The 22,202-nt window shown below is 36.6% G+C and overlaps 1 protein-coding gene across 3 annotated transcripts in view; it reads right to left on the bottom strand.

The window, feature by feature from the left end:
• Positions 1 to 22,202, bottom strand: part of LOC142255303 (von Willebrand factor A domain-containing protein 5A-like) — a 212,607-nt gene that overhangs the window by 68,726 nt on the left and 121,679 nt on the right. For all 3 annotated transcript variants that reach the window (XM_075326844.1, XM_075326853.1, XM_075326860.1), the window contains exon 14: positions 21,919 to 22,022. In XM_075326844.1, coding sequence (XP_075182959.1) covers positions 21,919 to 22,022 — 104 coding nt within the window. The remainder of the gene's footprint in view (positions 1 to 21,918; positions 22,023 to 22,202) is intronic.

The raw sequence follows: 22,202 nt of genomic DNA, 5'->3' as shown, positions 1-22,202 counted from the left end.
CAAATGTGAAATACATCTGGTGTGTTTTGGTGGTTTTTGAGTAAATCGGGAGCAAGAATTAAAAGCTGTCAAAGTTTCATTGGACACAGTTGCAAGTGTTTCAATAGTAAATCTAATCTGCCCACATTTGCTGGAATAGATCTACAGATATACGTAGGAGATAGACAGTAGCCGAGTCAAATCACAAAACAAAATGAGCGACAAATCCTTAAAACAAAGTAATGTAGGTAAACCTCAAAAAATTCATACTAAGGCGGGCTTTGCACGTTGCAACATCGGTAACAATGTGTTACCGATGCTGCAGCGATAGTCCCGCCCCCGTCGCACGTTCGATATATAGTGAAAGCTGCCGTAGCGATTATTATCGCTACGGCAGCTTTACACGCACATACCTGCCGTGCGACGTCCATCTGGCCGGCGTCCCGCCTCCTTCCTTAGGGGGCGGGTCGTGCGGCGTCACAGTGACGTCACACGGCAGGCGGCCAACTGAAGTGGAGGGGCGGAGATGAGCAGGATGTAAACATCCCGCCCACCTCCGTCCTTCTCATTGCAGCCGGGAGGCAGGTAAGGTGAAGTTCCTCGCTCCTGCGGCTTCACACACAGCGATGTGTGCGGCCGCAGGAACGAGGAACTACATCGTACCTGTCGCTCCCCCGGCATTATGGAAATGTCGGAGGCTGCAGCGATGATACGATGACGACGATTTTGCGCTCGTTCATCGTATCATCTAGGATTTACACACTACGACATCGCAAGTGACGCCGGATGTGCGTCACTTTCGATTTGACCCCACCGACATCGCACCTGCAATGTCGTAGTGTGCAAAGCCCGCCTAAGTGTTTAGGTTCCTCAACTTCACAAGTTGTAGAAATAAAAGGAACACATGTTAAAAAGGATGCAACAAATTCTTCCAATAATTTTGGAAAAACAAGTTATACAAAACCTACTGAAAATACTCTTCTGATATCCAAAAATTCACAGGATTGTAAAGTCTCCTCTATGGATACTACTCCAGCTGGTACCAATGCAAAAATGAAAGGGCCAGCTAGCAATTCTGACTCACAAGACTCTCCTATTCATAGTCCAGATAAGACTCGACTTAGAATTGATATCTCTGGAAACATGGATGAAATAAAACATTCTAATTCACCAAATAAAGAAATAACAAGGATCAATTGCTCAGACCCTTACTTCAATAAGCTTATTAATGCATTCAACCACAATTTAATGCTAGCAATGGACAAACACACTAAGGTTTTACAGGACACGGTACAACAATTAAATGGCAGAATAAATGCAAATGAGGTCAAAATTAATCAGGTGGAAGAAAAAACAAACTCCCTGGAAAAACATCATCTTGATCTAAAAAAGACGTTAATTACCTCCAACAGAAACTTTCAGACCTCGAAGACAGGAGTAGAAGGAATAATGTTAAACTTAGAGGTATACCTGAAAGTGTTCCATCTAATAAACTCTCAGACTATGTTAAGAATCTTCTTCTAAACATTTTTCATCTGCAACGGATCTGGAGTTGACAATTGACCGTATCCATCATTTGGCAAGACCATCTTTTATTGCTGAAGAAACCCAAAGAGATACTATTTTACGTCTGCATCTTTTTGGTACCAAAGAAAGACTTTTAAAATACATGAGAGAAAAGAAAACCCTTCCATCTCCCTATCATCTGATTAAATTATTCAGTGATCTTTCCAAAAACACAATGTCTCTTAGAAAGTCATTTTCATCTGTTACCAGCAAAAAGGTATTGCTTATAGATGGGGCTTCCCTACAAAATTGTTAATTTATCAAAATGGAAAAACCATACCGATTTTCACTCCTCAAGAAGGCACGACGTTTCTTTCTTCCTTAGGTAACAGAAGAAATCACGAACAACTCCATCATCAACCCACTTGATTTCACGATTTAAAGTCACTTACTAATGGAGATATTAATTCCAATAGTTGTTATGGAGACATTGAGCTGAGTCTAACTAAAATCCTCATTTACCATGGTTGGCTTCGGAAACTTTCTTTTCCACACACTTATTCCCCCCACGAAGAGCTTCCATTGTTAGTGGATACTTTGGGAGATCAGTTTGTTAGTTTAGTTGTTACTTCTACTTTATCAGATCTTTAATTTCTCGACTGCGGATTATTTGAAAGATTTTGGAAGATATTACTCTAAGATTATAAGTTCTTTTCGTGTTCTTTGTACTTGTAAACTTTGTTATAATTCAATTACATAGTTTAACCCCTTCACGACCGGCCGATTTTTCGCTTTCCGTTTTTTTTTTCGCCATTCTTTTTCTGAGAGACGTAACTTTTTTATTTTTCAGTCAATATGGTCATGTGAGGGCTCATTTTTTGCGGAACGAGCTGTACTTTTAAATGATACCATCAGTTTTACCATATAGTGTACTAGAAAACGGCAAAAAAATTCCAAATGCAGAAAAATTGCAAAAAAAGTGCGATAGCACTATGGTTTTTGAGATATTATATTCACTGTGTTCACTATATGGTAAAACTGATGTGTGGGTGTGATGCCTCAGGTCAGTGCGAATTCGTAGACACCAAACATGTACACCAAACATGTATAGGTTTACTTTTATAAAAAATTGGAAGTTTGTCCGAAAAAAGTGGCGCACGTTTTACGCCATATTCCGTGAACCGTAGCGTTCTCATTTTTTGGGATCTATGGCTCAATGACGGCTTATTTTTTGCGTCTCGAGCTGACGTTTTTAACGGTACCAATTTTGCGCAGATGCTACGTTTTGATCGCCTCTTATTGCATTTTGTGCAAAAGTTGTGGCGACAAAAAAAACGTCGTTTTGGCGTTTGGAATTTTTTTGCCACTACGCCGTATACTGATTAGATTAATTGATTTTATATTTTGATAGATCGGGCGTTTCTGAACGCGGCGATACCAAATGTGTGTATATTTTTTATTTTTTTAACCCTTTAATTTTCAATGGGGCGAATGGGGGGTGATTTGAACTTTTAGGTTTTTGGGTTTTTTTTTAAAAATTTTAAAACTTTTTTTTTTATTTTACTAGTCCCCCTAGGGGGCTATTGCAATCAGCATTCCGATCGCTCTGCAGTATCTGTTGATCACAGCTACAAGGCTATCAACAGCAGATACGCTCTCTTTCTCTTTTGCTGTGCCGCTGGCACAGTGAAAGTGAAAGCAAGTCAGGTGTAGTACAGGAGTCATCACATGACCCTGTGCTACCATGACAACTATCGGAAGTCACGTGATCGCGTCACGTGACTTCCGGTATCGGGCGGTAAGTAAATGTTTACCGCGATCGCGCTTATAATGGCGCTGTCACATATTGACAGCGCCATATAAGGGGTTAAACGGCACGAGCAGATAACGATTCTGCTCGTGCCTAGCAGGCACACATCTCAGCTGTGAAAATCAGCTGAGATGTGTGCCGATCGCAGCATGATGCTGCCGGCAGACCGCGGGCAGTAACATTATGACCGCTAGGACGTAATTTTACGGCCCGCGGTCGTTAAGGGGTTAAGGTCTTGTAGAGTAGCGATTTCTTAAAATAGTAATTATCTCTTGCTCTTTGTTTTCAAGAATTTTATGATTTAATCTTGCAATAAGGATATTAGCTATTTAGTTATTTCTTCCTGTTTTATAGGTATTCTTAACTTTTTTTTTTTTTTTCGTTTTTTGTGTCCCTCTCATTATTTTAAGCAGGCTTGCATCTTATGGCTACAAATTTTTTGTCTTTTAATGTTAAAGGTTTAAATAGTCCAAGGAAAAGATTTGTCACGTGGAAGGAAATTAGCGATAACAAAGCAGATGTTGTGATTTTACAAAAGGTGAAATTTGCTAGAGATTCTCATACTAAATTTCATAATAAAAATTTCCCACACATGTTTTCTTCTTTAAACGAAAAAAAAGAGCAGGGGTGTTAATTATGATTAAGAACACTATAACCTTTGATTTAATTGCGGAATACAAAGATACTGAAGGGATATTTTTTTTCTTAATTGCAAACTTGGATAATAGACCCCATACATTAGTTAATTTATATGCGCCAAATAAAGGGCAAATTCGTTTTTTAAATAAATTAATGTCCAAAATCCAAACGGTCAGAAAGGGAGATCTCCTTATACTGGGTGATTTTAATATTGTCCCAGATGCTCACCTTGATTCCATAGCTCCAAATAGAGGAATTTACCCAACATTAAAAAACAGGCTTTTTGCAAATGAACTTTTTGATATTTTTCATTGTTTGCATACTTCCTCTCAAGAATATACATTTTATTCAGAACCTCATAAAACCTTTCCCGTATTGATTTAGCTGTTACAGATATTTTTTCTATTACAAAATTTAAAAATTTTACAATAAATCATAAAACCTTTTCGGACCATTTTTCAATTATTTGTAAAGTAGATTTAGGGAGCCCAACAAATATGGATTATATATGGAGATGCAATTCAACATTAATACATACTCCCCATTTAAAAGAAGAATTAGAAACCAGCATAAAAAATTACTTTCAAGAAAACACGTCTGAATCTATTTGTCCATTTGTCACATGGAATGCACATAAGGCAGTAATTAGAGGTCATTTAATTAAAATTTCGGCTAGAATTAAGACAGAGAAAAGAATTAATTAAGAATCTTCAAACATAATTAAAAGATCTTGAGGATTTACAACAAAATTCTCCAACTCCCTCGCAAAGTATTCATCGTCAAATCCTTGGGATAAGAACAGAAATTAAAAACTCCCTTTTCTCGGAGTATGATAAATATATAGGTGCAATCAAGGCAAACCATTATGCTTCAATTAATAAACCCACTAAATATATGTCCAGAAAACTGAAAGAAATTAGGATTCAAAACAGAATAAGAAAGATTAAGAAACAAAATGGGGAAGACTGTTTTCATCCAAAAGATATTGCAGCGGAATTTGGAAAATATTATAAAAATCTTTATAATCTTAATTCTGATCCACAAACTCCTCAGCCCACAAAAGAAGTTATTGATACCTTTCTTTCTAAAGTCAATCTCCCCTCAATCTCAAAAGACGAATTCTCTACTTTAAACTCCCCATTTGTATTTGATGAGGTAATAAATGTAATTAAACTGTTAAAAATTGGAAAATCCCCAGGTCCAGACGGTTTTACAAATGAATATTTTAAGGCCTTTCCCAACTTACTAACTCCACACCTAGTCAACATTTTTAACAAAGCTACTTTAACAGGTCAATTCCTCAAGGAAATGCTCCAAGCCACTATAACTTTAATTCCTAAAACTAAGGGAGACTTAGAATTCGTTAAAAACTATAGACCTATCTCACTTATAAATTCTGATATTAAAATTTATTCCAAATACTTGCTAATAGACTAAAAAAGATTCTACCCAGACTAATTTCTAATGACCAGCTAGGTTTCATTCAAGGTCGTCAAACATCTGATGGTACCCGTAGAATAATCAATCTAATCAACATTATGAACAATAAGAAGGATCCAACATTACTTATCACTCTTGATGCCGAAAAAGCATTTGATAGAGTCAATTGGTTATATATGAAAACAATATTACTTAAATTTGGCCTAAAAAAATAAAATTTTAAATTCCATTCTTGCTCTATATTCTTGTCCCTCAGCAAAAGTATATGCAAATAAATTTTTATCCATGTCATTTAACTTAACTAATGGTACCTGTCAAGGATGTCCCTTATCTCCTTTACTATTCGCCCTAATCTTAGAACCCCTTGCTGAATATATCAGAGAAAATGCTAATATTGAAGGAATCCAATTAAAAAATATTGAGTTTAAGATTTGCCTGTTTGCAGATGACATCATATTATCCTTATCAAATCCAGTAACTTCCAAAACAGAAGTTCTGTAAGTTTAGATGAATTTGCAAAAATTTATTTTTTTAAAGTAAATATTACAAAATCAAATATTTTAGAATTTAATCTCAGTCATGGTATAACAGGAAATTAAAAATCTAACAGATTTTAATTGGGCTACACATACAATCTCATATTTGGGAATTGAACTAGCTAGGGATATAAAATCCTTAATTAGCATTAATATGGAGAACCTAATTAAAATAATTCAGTCAGACTTAAAAAACTTAACAAAGTATGAACTCACTTGGTTTGGAAGAATATCTTCTATTAAAATGATGATTATTCCAAAAATATTATACTATTTTAGAACTATTCCCCTTTTTATTCCAGAAAATTACTTGAGTAAGATTCAGTGTCTCATTAATACCTTTGTTTCAAATAAAAAAAGAACAAGGGTAGCTAACTATATTCTAATGAAAAAGAAAAAAAGAAGCGGCTTAGGCTTACCTAATATTTACAGTTATTTCTATACTAATTTAATTAGACAAAGTCAAATTTGGTTTAAAGATAATCTTACTACTACATGGAAGCAGATTGAAACTGACTTACATAATAATATTCCTTTATATTCATTAATCATTCATAATCTAATGAATCCTCATCAACCTCTTCCTGAATCTCCCATTTTATGTGCAACTATCTTAACATGGAGAAAATTAGCGGCTTTAAATCAAAAAAGTAATAAATATGAGCAAATAAAGAATATCCCCCTTACTTTTTTCAATTGGCTCCCAGAAGTCAAAACTCCAGAATTATGGAGGAAGAAAAATCTAAAAAACAAATTTGGATCTACATAATAGGACTAATTTTATTTCTTTTCAAACTCTAAAAAAACACATGATTTACCAAATATTGATTTCTACAGCTATTTATCCACCAGAAAAATTATCTCCGCTTTACTAAAAGACAACCATTTATTAACTGAACAATCTTGTAATCTTATCTGTAATGCCAATAATAATATTATTTGGCAAACTAGATGTATATATGAAATATTCAACAGAGACATTCTCTTTGAAAAAAGGCCATTTATGATAAAATGCGAAAAAGAGTTAAAAAACACCTTTTCCTTGGAAAAGTGGAATAGGTGTATTAGAGATACATACTCCTCTAATATATGTTTAACACTTCATGAAGCTTATTATAATAAATTGCTTTCTAGGTTGTACTTTACTCCTCATAAGCTATCGCTCTTTTCAAGTAATAATTCCCATTTATGCTGGAGAGGATGTAATTTAAAGGGAGATATTCTTCACATATTTTGGCCTTGTCCCAAATTGAGATGTCTCTGGAGGGAGGTTAACCTTTTAATAAATCAAATTCTTGGAAATAGTATCACTATTACACCTCAAATGGCTCTTCTTTCATTAGATTTAGATAGCATTACCAAAGACAAATACCTAGTTATTCACATTTTTTAATTGTCAAAATTCATATAGCGGCTAAATGGAAAAAGACAGATATACCATCTATTACAGAAATTAAAGAAACGATAATGCTTCATAATAATTATGAAAGAAGTTTCGCCACTTTTAATAATCGATACCCAAAATACGAAAACATTTGGGAAAGATGGAATAACCTAATGATAAACAACTCTATTTAAACCTGTTTGTTTTGGGGGTTTTTCCCCTATCCCAGTTGTATATTTAATAATTTATGTTTCTAAAATATCCTTGTGGTTATGATTGATCGATATGTTGTAATTTGGTGATTTCCACTCCAATGAGTAAAGAAGACAGATTAAAAGTTGATGTATTTAATTGTTATAGTAGTTTAGTATGTAGTGGTTAAATTTAAAACTAACATTCTATAACCTAGAATATTGACATGTGTGTTGTTTACTAAAATCAGCAATGTATATTTTCATAACATGTCTGGTTATATTCATATTACTTTGTGTTAAATTAATAAAAACATTTAAAAGAAAACTGTCTGAAATACAGTACATTGTACAGCTGTTATTTTTTTTTTTTTATTATATAGTAGGAAATATTTTAATGATTTGTCGTAAAATGTGTAGATGAGTCGTCGTACTGTGGTGTATAGTGATTAACAAAGTCGGATGGGGACACTCCGGCTGCCACTCTTCAATGGCTGGACTTTTTTACGACCTTCAGTTGTTGAGTTGGTCCTAATTAAATGTGAATGATTTGGAAAGTGAACACTCTGACAATGACACTTATGGAAAGGGTGAAAGGCATCTGGTCTGAAGAGGCCAAGTAGATGCTCGATAATGTGAAGTATCAGAATGCAGTCTCTGTGTATTCTATCTATCCTACACATCTATCCTGTTGAATGCAAATAAAGCATAATACTTATTGTTAAAAAAAAAAAGTTCCCTGTTTTGCCGGGTCACAATGGTTGGACAGACGTCAACCTACAAGTTAGTACCTATCCTATGGCTAAATAAGTTATCCACTACCCTAAGTCATTTCATTTTTTATTCATCAATTGTGCTATTATGTGCCACTAGTAATATAAACCTTCTATTATGTAGACAGCATCACTTTGTGTCTGCTAGCTGCAGCTCTGATGTTTACATCAATCTCTTCCCATCCCCAGGCTTACTGTGCACTAATACTACAAGGTCCATAATGCAATGCTGTAGCCTGTTTGCCAGCAGTTAGCATGCCCCCTCCGTTCTCCACCCTGTGCTGCTGAAGATATTGGTTGGGAGATACCAAGTATCAGAGCAGTCCAGTAAAGGTACTGGCCCATCTGGCAATAGCTAGATAGTCAATACAGCCCTCCCAGTGAGTTTGTTATGCAAATTTCAGCCTTTTCAGCTATCCACATCAGTGATTGGATAACCTAAATCCTTTACTTTTGAAATGCAGATCACAGCACTTCACTAGCAAAGGTGTCAGCTACTGCTGAATGAAACTGTCAGCTCAGCTTATATGAGCAGAGTAATTGTGATTCACTCCAAAACATCCACACCCACCATCAGGATCCCAGTGACAACTTCCTTTCAGTTTGATTTCTGTACCGGAAAAGGAAGTATCAGACATAACAGAGGAGAAAGAAAAATCTGCATGACAATCCAGTGCTATGTGATGCTTGTTAATATGTACTCATAGAAGCTATACATCTAATACAGGTATATTACAAAAGGGATTGTGTAGAAGAACTATGATATGTTGCAAAGGGGTGAAAAGGGGTTTGAAAAGCCCTATATATATATATATATATATATATATATATATATATATATATATATATATATATATATATATATATATATATATATATATATATATATATATATATATATATATATATATATATATATATATATATAATATATATATATATTATATCTATATTAGTGCTGGCCAAAAGTATTGGCACCCATGCAATTCTGTCAGATAATACTCAGTTTATTCTTGAGAATGATTGCAATCACAAATTCTTTGGTATTATTATCTTCATTTAATTTGTCTTCAATGAAAAAAAATAAAAAAACTTGTCATAAAGTCAAATTGGATATAATGCCACACCAAACATAAAAAAGGCGGTGGACAAAAGTATTGGCACTGTTTGAAAAATCATGTGCTGCTTCTCTAATTTGTGTAATTAACAGCACCTATAACTTACCTGTGGCACCTAACAGGTGTTGGCAATAACTAAATCACACTTGCAGCCAGTTGACATGGATTAAAGTTGACTCAACCTCTGTCCTATGTCCTGGTGTGTACCACATTGAGCATGGAGAAAAGAAAGAAGACCAAAGAACTGTCTGAGGACTTGAGAATCCAAATTGTGAGGAAGCATGAGCAATCTCAAGGCTACAAGTCCATCTCCAAAGACCTGAAAGTTCCTGTGTCTAAGGTGCGCAGTGTCATCAAGACCATTAAAGCCCATGGCACTGTGGCTAACCTCCCTAGATGTGGAAGGAAAAGAAAAATTGACAAGAGATTTCAACGCAAGATTGTGCGGATGTTGGATAAAGAACCTCGACTAACATCCAAACAAGTTCAAGCTGCCCTGCAGTCCGAGGGTATTCACTTTATGGAAGGGGAATGTAGTGCAGATAGTGACCAGGGCACAAGTAATGAAATTGGGGGTGGTACGGGGGGAAGGATTAGGACAGTTAATACAGTAATCAGGAATAGAGGTACAGAGTCATACGTAACGTGCATCTACACTAGTGCCCGAAGCCTCACAAATAAGGTGGAGGAATTAGAATTAATATTGTTGAAAAAAAATTATGATATAGTGGGGATATCAGAAACAGGGCTGGATGAGAGCTATGACTGGGCTGTTAATTTACAGGGTTACAGCCTATTCAGGAATGACCGTACAAATAAGCGAGGGGGAGGTGTGTGTCTATATGTAAAATCATCCTTAAAACCCATCCTGCGTGACAACATATGTGAAGGTACTGAGAATGTAGATTCCCGATGGGTGGAGATAAGGGGGGGAGAATGAATAATAAAATACTGATAGGGGTGTGTTATAAGACACCGAATATTATGGAAGAGGTAGAGAATCTCCTCATAAAGCAAATTGATAAAGCAGCGAGTCTCGGAGAGGTAATTATTATGGGGGACTTTAACTATCCTGATATAAATTGGGGAACAGAAACTTGCAGTTCCAGCAAAGGAAATAGATTTTTGACAACAATGAAAGATAATTACCTTTCACAAATGGTACAGGACCCTACAAGAGGGGGAGCACTACTAGACCTTGTACTAACCAATAGGCCAGACAGCATATCAAATATACAAGTTGAGGGTTACTTGGGAAATAGTGATCACAAAATAATAAGTTTTCATGTATTCTTTAGGAAGATGTATAGTAGTAGTACAAGGACACTAAACTTCAGGAAAGCAAATTTTAAATGGTTTAGAGATGATCTTAGTGCAATAAACTGGGATGATGTACTAAGTAATAAAAGTACACAAAGCAAATGGGAGACTTTTATGAGCATCCTGAATAGGGCTTGTGCAGAAAATATACCCTATGGGAACAAACATGCTAGAAATAAGAGGAAACCCCTATGGCTAAATAGAGCTGTAAGGGAAGCAATAAAAGAAAAACAGAAAGCCTTAAAAGAATTAAAGAGAGTAGGTAGTGATGTGGCATTATATAATTATAGAAAATTAAATAAAATATGTAAAAAGCAAATTAAGTTAGCTAAGATTGAGACAGAGAGACTCATTGCGAGAGAAAGTAAAAATAATCCTAAAATATTCTTTAACTACATAAATAGTAAAAAACTGAAAAGCGATAGTGTTGGCCCCCTTAACAATAGTCTTGGTGAAATGGTGGAGGGGGATGAGGGTAAAGCCAACCTGCTGAATGACTTTTTTTCTACGGTTTTTATACAAAAAAATGCCATGGCAGATGACATGACCAGTGAAACCATAAATTCACCCTTGAATATTACCTGCTTAACCCAGCAGGAAGTACGCCGCCGCCTCGAAATCATTAAGGTTGACAAATCTCCGGGCCCGGATGGCATACACCCCAGAGTACTACAGGAATTGAGTTCTGTGATAGATAGACCATTATTTTTAATCCTCACAGATTTCTTAATAACAGGGTCGGTACCGCAGGACTGGTGCATAGCAAATGTGGTGCCAATATTCAAAAAGGGGACAAAAACTGAGCCGGGAAATTATAGGCCGGTAAGTTTAACCTCTACGGTTGGTAAAATCCTTGAGGGTTTCTTGAGAGATGCTATACTGGAGTATCTCAAGAAAAATAACCTTATGACAGAGTATCAACATGGGTTTATGAGGGATCGATCCTGTCAAACTAATTTGATCAGCTTCTATGAAGAGGTAAGTTCAAGCCTGGACCAGGGAAATGCAGTGGATGTTGTGTATATGGACTTTTCAAAAGATTTTGATACGGTGCCACACAAAAGGTTGGTACATAAAATGAGAATAATGGGGATAGGGGAAAATATGTGTAACTGGGTTAAAAACCGGCTCAGTGATAGGAAACAAAGGGTGGTTATTAATGGTACGTACTCGGACTGGGTCTCAGTTCATAGTGGGGTACCACAGGGGTCAGTATTGGGCCCGCTTCTTTTCAACATATTTATTAATGACCTTGTTGGGAGCATGCAGGTAGAATTTCAATATTTGCAGATGATACTAAACTCTGCAGGGTAATCAATACAGAGGAGGATAATTTTATATTACAGGGAGATTTATGTAAATTGGAGGATTGGGCTGAGAAGTGGCAATTGAAGTTTAATGTAGATAAATGTAAGGTCATGCACTTGGGTAGAGGAAATAAAATTTATAATTATGTACTTAATTGTAGAACACTGGGTAAAACAGACACAGAAAAAGACTTGGGTGTATGGGTGGATGGTAAACTTCACTTTAGTGGACAGTGTCAGGCAGCTGCTGCCAGGGCTAATAAAATAATGGGATGTATTAAAAGAGGTATAAGTGTTCATGAAAAAAATATAGTTCTACCTCTGTACAAGTCACTAGTGCGACCGCACTTAGAATACTGTGTACAATTCTGGTCACCGATATATAAGAAGGACATAGCTGAACTGCAGAGGGTGCAGAGAAGAGCGACTAAGATTATTAGAGGAATGGGTGGGCTGCAATACCAAGACAGGTTATTAAACTTGGGGTTATTTAGTTTGGAAAAACGAAAGCTTAGGGGGATCTAATCACAATGTATAAATATATGAGGGGACAGTACAGAGACCTTTCCAAAAGATCTTTTTACACCTAAGCCTGTGACTGGAACACGGGGGCATCCGCTACGTCTTGAGGAAAGAAGGTTTAATCATAATCACAGACGAGGATTCTTTACTGTACGAGCAGTGAGACTATGGAACTCTCTGCCGCATGATGTTGTAATGAGTGATTCACTACTAACATTTAAGCAGAGCCTGGACACCTTTCTTGAAAAACGTAATATTACCAGTTATTTATATTAGATTTTATGACAGGGTGTTGATCCAGGGAACTAGTCTGATTGCCGTATGTGGAGTCAGGAAGGAATTTTTTTCCCCATTGGAACTTGTTTGCCACATTAGGTTTTTTTGCCCTCCTCTGGATCAACATGTTAGGCTACGGGTTGAACTAGATGGACTTAGAGTCTCCCTTCAACCTTAAAAACTATGATACTATGATACTATGATACAGTGTCAACCTGTACTATCCGTCGGCGTCTGAATGAAAAGGGACTGTATGGTAGGATACCCAAGAAGACCCCACTTCTTACCCCGAGACATAAAAAAGCCAGGCTGGAGTTTGCCAAAACCTACCTAAGAAAGCCTAAAACGTTTTGGAAGAATGTTCTCTGGTCAGATGAGACAAAAGTAGAGCTTTTTGGGAAAAGCCATCATCATAGAGTTTACAGGGAAAAAAAAAAAAGAGGCATTCAAAGAAAAGAACACGGTCCCTACAGTCAAACATGGCGGAGGTTCCCTGATGTCTTGGGGTTGCTTTGCTGCCTCTGGCACTGGACTGCTTGACCGTGTGCATGGCATTATGAAGTCGGAAGACTACCAACAAATTTTAACAATAGAATAAGGGTCAGCGCTAGACCCAATGTTGCAATGATTCTGCAGCTAATTTTACTAGGCTAAAAACCCTTTAATGCCCAGAAATAAATTCATCTGTATAATATAGAATTACCTATATGTAAAAATTTGCGCTGAACCACAACAATGCATTGAGAAATAATGTTTTATTCTGTTTTATTCTCCACTCACACCAAAAAATATATAGAACCTCTACTAAAACATCACATAACATAAAAAACAAATATACAAGTACTTGATTATGATTTAAAACTACTGAATATAAGTCTCAAGAAAGGGTTTTATATGAGTCTTTACAAAATACACAAAAGCCCATAATATAGATGAATAATAATTTGTGTTACTACACCAGAGTCCTCAAATGTCACTTTGAGTCACGCACTTCACATAAGCTGCAGTTGCCTTTATAGGGTTAAATATTAACACCACATCTAGCGCATTAACGCCAGATGTGTCCAAAATGTAACAATTCAGCAGGCAATGAAAGTCTCTGCACTATATGTTTGTTTCTTCAGTGCAAGGCTCCAGCAGATTAAAGACAATTTATGCTCTGTGGATTTCAAAGTGTGCCTGAATACAAGTTTACAACGGGACACCACAGATTCTTCCTTTGCAGGCTCCTGGATTCCTAAAAAGCAGATAACACTTCAGTGTTTAAATAACAACTTAAATACACAGGCTCCGGCAGATTAAAGGAATTTCTGCGCTGCCGGTTTTTAATTGTGCCTGATTGCAGGTCCACAGCAGGGCACTGTAAACTTCTCCTGTGCAGGCTCCTGGATTCCTAGAAAGCAGACACCTCTTGATTACCAACCACGGGACTCCAGGGTATGAATGCCTTCCCGGGTAAGAAGTTTGAATGAAGGACACAGTCCACTTATTCTGCCACGGGTAAATTAACACTTTGACAGGTAGACAAGTCTCTATATTGTGGGTTATTATTAAAGGTACCTGATCGCAGAATCTTCAGCGGGGGTGCAGTGATTCCTCCCCTATGTGAGCTCCTGCGTTCCTGTAGTGGAGATACCGCCAAGGCTTTTAGTTTGCAGCAGAGCTCCAAGGTACAAAATCCTTCTAGATTCCGAAGAATTGATTAGGGCATTCACTCTTTCCAGCAAAGTTAAACTTTGGAGGTTTGAATCCACACACAATCCGGCTGTTCCGCCGTAGAAAGAAAGTAGGTGCAAATGAGCTTGATCCGACGCGCGCGTTTCGGGGGCGTTGCCGGTCCCCTTCCTCAAGGATAGCCCAACCACCACCTATGACCCTATTTATACTCTGGTTCATTAAAATGCATTAGACTGAACCACAAGGACATACATTTAAATAGTATAAAAAGTAAAAAACATGGATTTAACTAATCAGTTATTTGCAACCTAAAAAATAACTACTCATTTAATAAATATAATACAATTCACACATGAAATAATTTAGTTTAAAATACTATGAATAAAGGTTAAAAAATATGTACATATATCTACCTATACTTATCTATAACATATACATCATACCAAAACGGAGACCCATTCTCTATTACCATTATGAGGGAACCGCAAAGATAGCCATAAATAACAACAATTATAAAAAATAAAAGTCTATATATAAATTAAATATATTAAAAATATTAAAAATTGTGTATGTCAAAAAAGGAATATTTATCCATAAAAAAGAGGGGAGGTTAATTTAGGTAAGGGCATGAATAAATATAAATACAAAGGTGAAGACAAAGGTAATTATGAGGGGGAAGATTTTTTTATACATATATATATTTTTATTATTATTTTTAATTGAAAGCAAAAAGTTCAATATCATTGTTTAGTCCATTAGGTTTTAATGTATTAAGCTCAAAAATCCACTGGCTCTCAGCTCTGGACATTTTTTTAATAAAGTCTCCACCCCTCCAATCCTTTATAATTTTCTGAAGGCCCCATATTTTGGATCCCACTAAGGATCCTCCATGTTCCAATAGATAATGTTTGGACAGGGGGTGTTTGCTACATTTGTTTTTTATATTTCTAATATGCTCCCCAATTCTTTTACATAGGGGTCTTATAGTCCTCCCAATATATCTTTTTTGGCATGGACATTGAATGCAGTAGATCACTCCCTTTGTTTGGCAAGTGATTAGATCCCTAATAATAATTTCTTCCTGCCCTTTAAAAAAACTTTTCCTGGTTTCACTTTTTATATTCTTACAAACAATACATTTTTTACATGGAAAAAAACCTTTTATACTGCCAATATTGCCTTTAATCTGTCGATTGGCCATATTTTTCTGTATACTGGGTGCAACTAAATTCCCTATATTATTTGCTTTTCTATAGGTAAATTTAGGTACAGTAGGGATGAGGTCCCCTATCACTTTATCATCTTTAAGTAGATTCCAATATTTTTTTATAATGTTTTTTAAGATTTTTGCCTGCCCCGTATATTGCAGTATTATGGGTACATTAAAGTCATCCAATTTATTTTGTTCTATTGGTTCAATGATCTTTTCTTGTAATAACCTATTCCTTGAAATCTGTTTGGTCTGTTGATAGACATCTTCCAAAAACCCTTCTTTATAGCCTTTTTCCAAAAACTTTTTGGCTAAATTCACTGCCTCTATTTCAAAATCTTCTGTTTTGCTACAATTTCTATAGGCCCTAATATATTGACTCTTTGGAACGTTTAGAAGCCAACTAGGTAGATGGCAGCTGGTTAAGGAAATGTAGCTATTGCTATCAGTTGGCTTATGATACGTTTTAGTTTCAATTCTGCCATCTTCAATGAAAATATTCAAATCAAGGAATTGAATCATTTCTTTACTAGTGGCAGCAGTAAACTGTAAATGGAAATCATTCTTATTCAAACACTCCAAAAATTCAATAAGGGAGCTTTCACTGCCTGACCAAATAAACAAAATATCGTCGATGAAGCGACGCCAGAGGACCAGGTTTTCCCGAATCACGCCACCAGAGTATATGGTAGACTCCTCCCACTTACCCATATACAAGTTAGCGTAACTCGGTGCGAACCTGGTCCCCATGGCTGTGCCCCACCGCTGTAAGTAATAATTTGCGCCATTACGAAAAAAATTATGATTAAGTATGAATTGGATGCATTCCCCCAAAAATATTACTTGCTTTTGTGAAAAAAGTCCTGATTTTTCTAAAAAATATTTAGAGGCATCACACCCCTTTTCATGTTCTATAGTTGTATATAATGACGTAACGTCGATTGAACCAAATATAAAATTATCCTCCCATTTTATCTCCTGTAAGAGTTGCAGGACCTGAGTACTGTCTTTCAGATAGGCTGGCAGTAATGGGACACATTTCTGAAGATGGATATCTATAAATTTAGAGAGATTGGCTGTTAAACATCCAATCCCCGATATAATGGGGCGTCCCGGTGGATTCTGTAATGTTTTGTGAATCTTGGGTATATGATAGAATACTGCCAGCCTAGGAGATTGATTCATTATAAACTGAGCCTCATTTTTGTTCAAAATTCCTTGGTCACAACCCTTTTTAACCAAATTATTTAATTCTTCCTTAAAAAGCAATGTAGGGTCGGATTTCAAAATCTCGTACGTACTCCTATCGCCCAAGAGTCGTGCTGTCTCCCTTTCATAATCACCCAAATCCATAATCACTATACCTCCACCTTTATCAGCAGGACGTATAGTAATTTCTTTGTTCTCTTGTAGTTGTTTGATCGCAAGTTTTTCCTTTTGTGTTAAATTATTGTATATACCATTTTTTGTAGGTTTTTTAATCTGTCTGATACCATTAACAACACATTTTTGAAAGGTAAGCAGTGAGTCTGAATATTCATTAAGTGGGTGAAAATTTGATTTACATTTGAGATCAGTATTCCTCCCTTCAACTAAAACTGGTGTATTGGAGGTATTGTTTACTTGTTTCAGTACAGGATTTTTTATATAATATTTCTTCAAAACTAGTTTCCTCATAAATTGTTTAATTCCTATAAAAGCTTGGAATTTATTGAAACCCGTAGACGGAGCAAATTTCAAACCTTTCTGTAGTAAGGATGTCTCATTTTTAGTCAATTGGTATTGGCTGAGATTAAAAATTTTTTGTGGGTCTTTTACTGCCTGGCTGTTTATTTTATTTTTGGCGAGTTTCCCTCCTCTACAACCCCTCTTGCGTTTCTTTTTCCTACCATGTAAAAATCCATAGTAGAAGCTTTTCTAGTTCCTTTATGTTGACTACTCATATTACCACAACTTTTCCGTGTATTTTTTGGGGGTTGTATGTTCCCCACCCTTTTACTACTACTACTATTACTAGTACTATTGCTACTGCTGCTACGTGTACTCGTACCCTCCCCTATTGAATTCAATCTAAAATTTCGAGAAATTGAGGGTTGATTAGTCCTATTAGTATTTTCTAAATGTTGGTTAGTAGCTTCACTACTTGGAATTATTTGACTATTGATGAGGTTATTATTTGGTGGAACAGTCGACGTATCTATAGAGTCAACCAATAGATTTTGGGTTAAAAGATCCACAGAGGTTTCATGTATTGAAAAATTCTCCTCTTCAACTACCGATCCCCTTTCCGGGGTACATTCAACCTCATCAATTATTTCAAGTTGACTACTATCCATTGAACTCCTTCTATCACTCCTAAGGGGGATATTGAAATTTCCCTTATTGGAGTACATTGACAGACCTAAATCTCTCCCATATTTTTTCTCCTTTTTGTCAATAATTTCTTTTTCCTTTATCTGTATACGTTTTAAAATATTTTTTGATAAATTAGTAATCTCAAAATTATTTTTAAATGGTTTGATTTCCTCAAACAATTGAAGGATCTGGTTTTTGCTGCTCATTAATTGTTTCTTTCTTTTATCTATAATAAACTGGACTGCTTTCCTAGAAAAATCTTTGAACAGGATCTCCCATTCTACTAGGGTCTGTCGGTCCCCAATGTCTCCTGAGAGAGCTTTGGAGACCACCAGACCCTTTGGGATAATATCAGCCTCCAAGTACCTTTCCAGGGTAGCTACTTCCCATAAATCACGCATTTCTTTTAAAAGCAGCTGCTCCAATTCCCTCAGTTTTTTCTTAATACCTGGAATATTACTAGCATCTTCATTACCTACATCAGAGCTTTCTGAGTAGCCAAAAAACCTTTGAACCTTAATAATCCTATCCTTGCGGTTTTCCCATAGGTCTCCCATTGTTTTATATTATTTTATCACTGGAGATTTCCCTACCTAAAAGTTGCAGTTATTCAATCAATAGCAGTGGAGAACAAACCAGAGAATGCACTCAAAATTCCTCAAATGAATAACAAGGGTCAGCAGCTAGCCACAAGGGATTTAAAAAATAAGTAACAATAGAATAAGGGTCAGCGCTAGACCCAATGTTGCAATGATTCTGCAGCTAATTTTACTAGGCTAAAAACCCTTTAATGCCCAGAAATAAATTCATCTGTATAATATAGAATTACCTATATGTAAAAATTTGCGCTGAACCACAACAATGCATTGAGAAATAATGTTTTATTCTGTTTTATTCTCCACTCACACCAAAAAATATATAGAACCTCTACTAAAACATCACATAACATAAAAAACAAATATACAAGTACTTGATTATGATTTAAAACTACTGAATATAAGTCTCAAGAAAGGGTTTTATATGAGTCTTTACAAAATACACAAAAGCCCATAATATAGATGAATAATAATTTGTGTTACTACACCAGAGTCCTCAAATGTCACTTTGAGTCACGCACTTCACATAAGCTGCAGTTGCCTTTATAGGGTTAAATATTAACACCACATCTAGCGCATTAACGCCAGATGTGTCCAAAATGTAACAATTCAGCAGGCAATGAAAGTCTCTGCACTATATGTTTGTTTCTTCAGTGCAAGGCTCCAGCAGATTAAAGACAATTTATGCTCTGTGGATTTCAAAGTGTGCCTGAATACAAGTTTACAACGGGACACCACAGATTCTTCCTTTGCAGGCTCCTGGATTCCTAAAAAGCAGATAACACTTCAGTGTTTAAATAACAACATAAATACACAGGCTCCGGCAGATTAAAGGAATTTCTGCGCTGCCGGTTTTTAATTGTGCCTGATTGCAGGTCCACAGCAGGGCACTGTAAACTTCTCCTGTGCAGGCTCCTGGATTCCTAGAAAGCAGACACCGCTTGATTACCAACCACGGGACTCCAGGGTATGAATGCCTTCCCGGGTAAGAAGTTTGAATGAAGGACACAGTCCACTTATTCTGCCACGGGTAAATTAACACTTTGACAGGTAGACAAGTCTCTATATTGTGGGTTATTATTAAAGGTACCTGATCGCAGAATCTTCAGCGGGGGTGCAGTGATTCCTCCCCTATGTGAGCTCCTGCGTTCCTGTAGTGGAGATACCGCCAAGGCTTTTAGTTTGCAGCAGAGCTCCAAGGTACAAAATCCTTCTAGATTCCGAAGAATTGATTAGGGCATTCACTCTTTCCAGCAAAGTTAAACTTTGGAGGTTTGAATCCACACACAATCCGGCTGTTCCGCCGTAGAAACCGCCGTTGCCGGTCCCCTTCCTCAAGGATAGCCCAACCACCACCTATGACCCTATTTATACTCTGGTTCATTAAAATGCATTAGACTGAACCACAAGGACATACATTTAAATAGTATAAAAAGTAAAAAACATGGATTTAACTAATCAGTTATTTGCAACCTAAAAAATAACTACTCATTTAATAAATATAATACAATTCACACATGAAATAATTTAGTTTAGTAACACAAATTATTATTCATCTATATTATGGGCTTTTGTGTATTTTGTAAAGACTCATATAAAACCCTTTCTTGAGACTTATATTCAGTAGTTTTAAATCATAATCAAGTACTTGTATATTTGTTTTTTATGTTATGTGATGTTTTAGTAGAGGTTCTATATATTTTTTGGTGTGAGTGGAGAATAAAACAGAATAAAACATTATTTCTCAATGCATTGTTGTGGTTCAGCGCAAATTTTTACATATAGGTAATTCTATATTATACATACCAACAAATTTTGCAGCATAATGTAGGGCCCAGTGTGAGAAAGCTGCATCTCCCTCAGAGGTCATGGGTCTTCTAGCAGGACAATGACCCAAAACACACTTCAAAAAGCACTAGAAAATGGTTTGAGAGAAAGCACTGGAGACTACTAAAGTGGCCAGCAATGAGTCCAGACCTGAACCCCATAGAACACCTGTGGAGAGATCTCAAAATGGCAGTTTGGAGAAGGCAGCCTTCAAATCTCAGGGACCTGGAGCAGTTTGCCAAATAAGAATGGTCTAAAATTCCAGCAGAGCATTGTAAGAAACTCATTGATGGTTACCGGAAGCGGTTGTTCGCAGTTATTTTGGCTAAAGGTTGTGCAACCAAGTATTAGGCTAAGGGTGCCAATACTTTTGTCTGACCCATTACTGGAGTTTTGTATGAAATGATCAATGATTTGATTTTTGTTTCATTCTCTTTTGTGTTTTTTCATTGCAAACAAAATAAATGAAGATAATACCAAAGAATTTGTGACTGCAATCATTTTCAAGAAGAAACTGAGTATTATCTGACAGAATTGCAGGGGTGCCAATACAACCCAACTGTTTCCCCCTCAGCATAGGAATGGGTGAATCTTTGGCCAAATCTGTGTGCAAACAATGTAACAAGCTCTGATGGCCATTTCCATTAAGATTGCCCACTTTTTCCCTAAAAAGTAAAAGCCAAAGTAAAAAAGGAGTTGTCATGACTATAGCTGGGCTGTGACGGAGTTAAGTCTGGCGGGAGGGGTCTATTCCGTCGTGCCTCGTTCCAATGTCCACACCACTTTATTATGGTGTGGACGCCTCCAGGACGCTGCCAGTAATAGTTCCTGCTCTGCAGCATGCACACTGGTTCCTGTGAGTTTGCTCTGATCTGTCCTGCTACCCAGCTTACCTCTCTCTGACCTCCGCTCGCCCCGTACTGTCTGTCTGCCCTGTCTGTCTGACCCTGGTTACATCCCATGACTCTGCTTCCACCCCCACCTTTGTACTTACGTGCTCTCCCAGTCTCTGACCTCGGAAATGTCTCCTGACTACGGCTCTGCTCCTCCTCGTCTCTTTACGTGACTTCTCGGTTTCTGACCCCCTTGCTTCCATTTGACTATGGCTTACTCACTCCCCTGTATTGACGTGACATCCCAGTTTGACTTTGGCTTGTTTGACCTCTGGTGGGATTTTGTATTAATGCACTTTGGAGTTCCATCTCCACTGGTGGAAGTTCGACAGGAGTGCACTTTGTGGGCACGGCTTAACAGGGGATGCCATTTCACTCATTGTTTGCAGACCACTCACTTTCACTTTACACTAGTCCAGGTATAAATACCATATTCATGGCTGAGATCCCGTAGTTTTAATGTCAAACCCAAAACACATGTTGACAGATTCTCATTAACAATGGATTATCTGGGTCTGCACACATGAACCAGCAAATATCTACATTTCTAAAGAATTACCTTTCAACTTTCTCAGTTTTAAGAGAGAAGCGAATGGTGTTCTTCAAAAGTTCATCCTTAAAATTGTATTTTAGGCAAACCTCACCCTCCGCTTCAGTCTCCACCTAGGAAAATGGAAAGGTGGATCTGTAATGACTCAACACATAAAATAGGGGTGGGAATACTTTTGATAGTCACCCAAGTGATATAAAGTCATTGATTTATCATGAAATGGACATAGAAATGCTCATCTAATATATAAAGCTGAACGTGTGTATGTATGTGTGTGTGTATTTATGTATGTG

The sequence above is a fragment of the Anomaloglossus baeobatrachus genome, chromosome 1, assembly GCF_048569485.1.
Source record: "Anomaloglossus baeobatrachus isolate aAnoBae1 chromosome 1, aAnoBae1.hap1, whole genome shotgun sequence".
Taxonomy (NCBI): domain Eukaryota; kingdom Metazoa; phylum Chordata; class Amphibia; order Anura; family Aromobatidae; genus Anomaloglossus; species Anomaloglossus baeobatrachus.
Note: the sequence above shows the minus strand (reverse complement) of the source record. Positions and strands in the feature narration are given on the sequence as shown.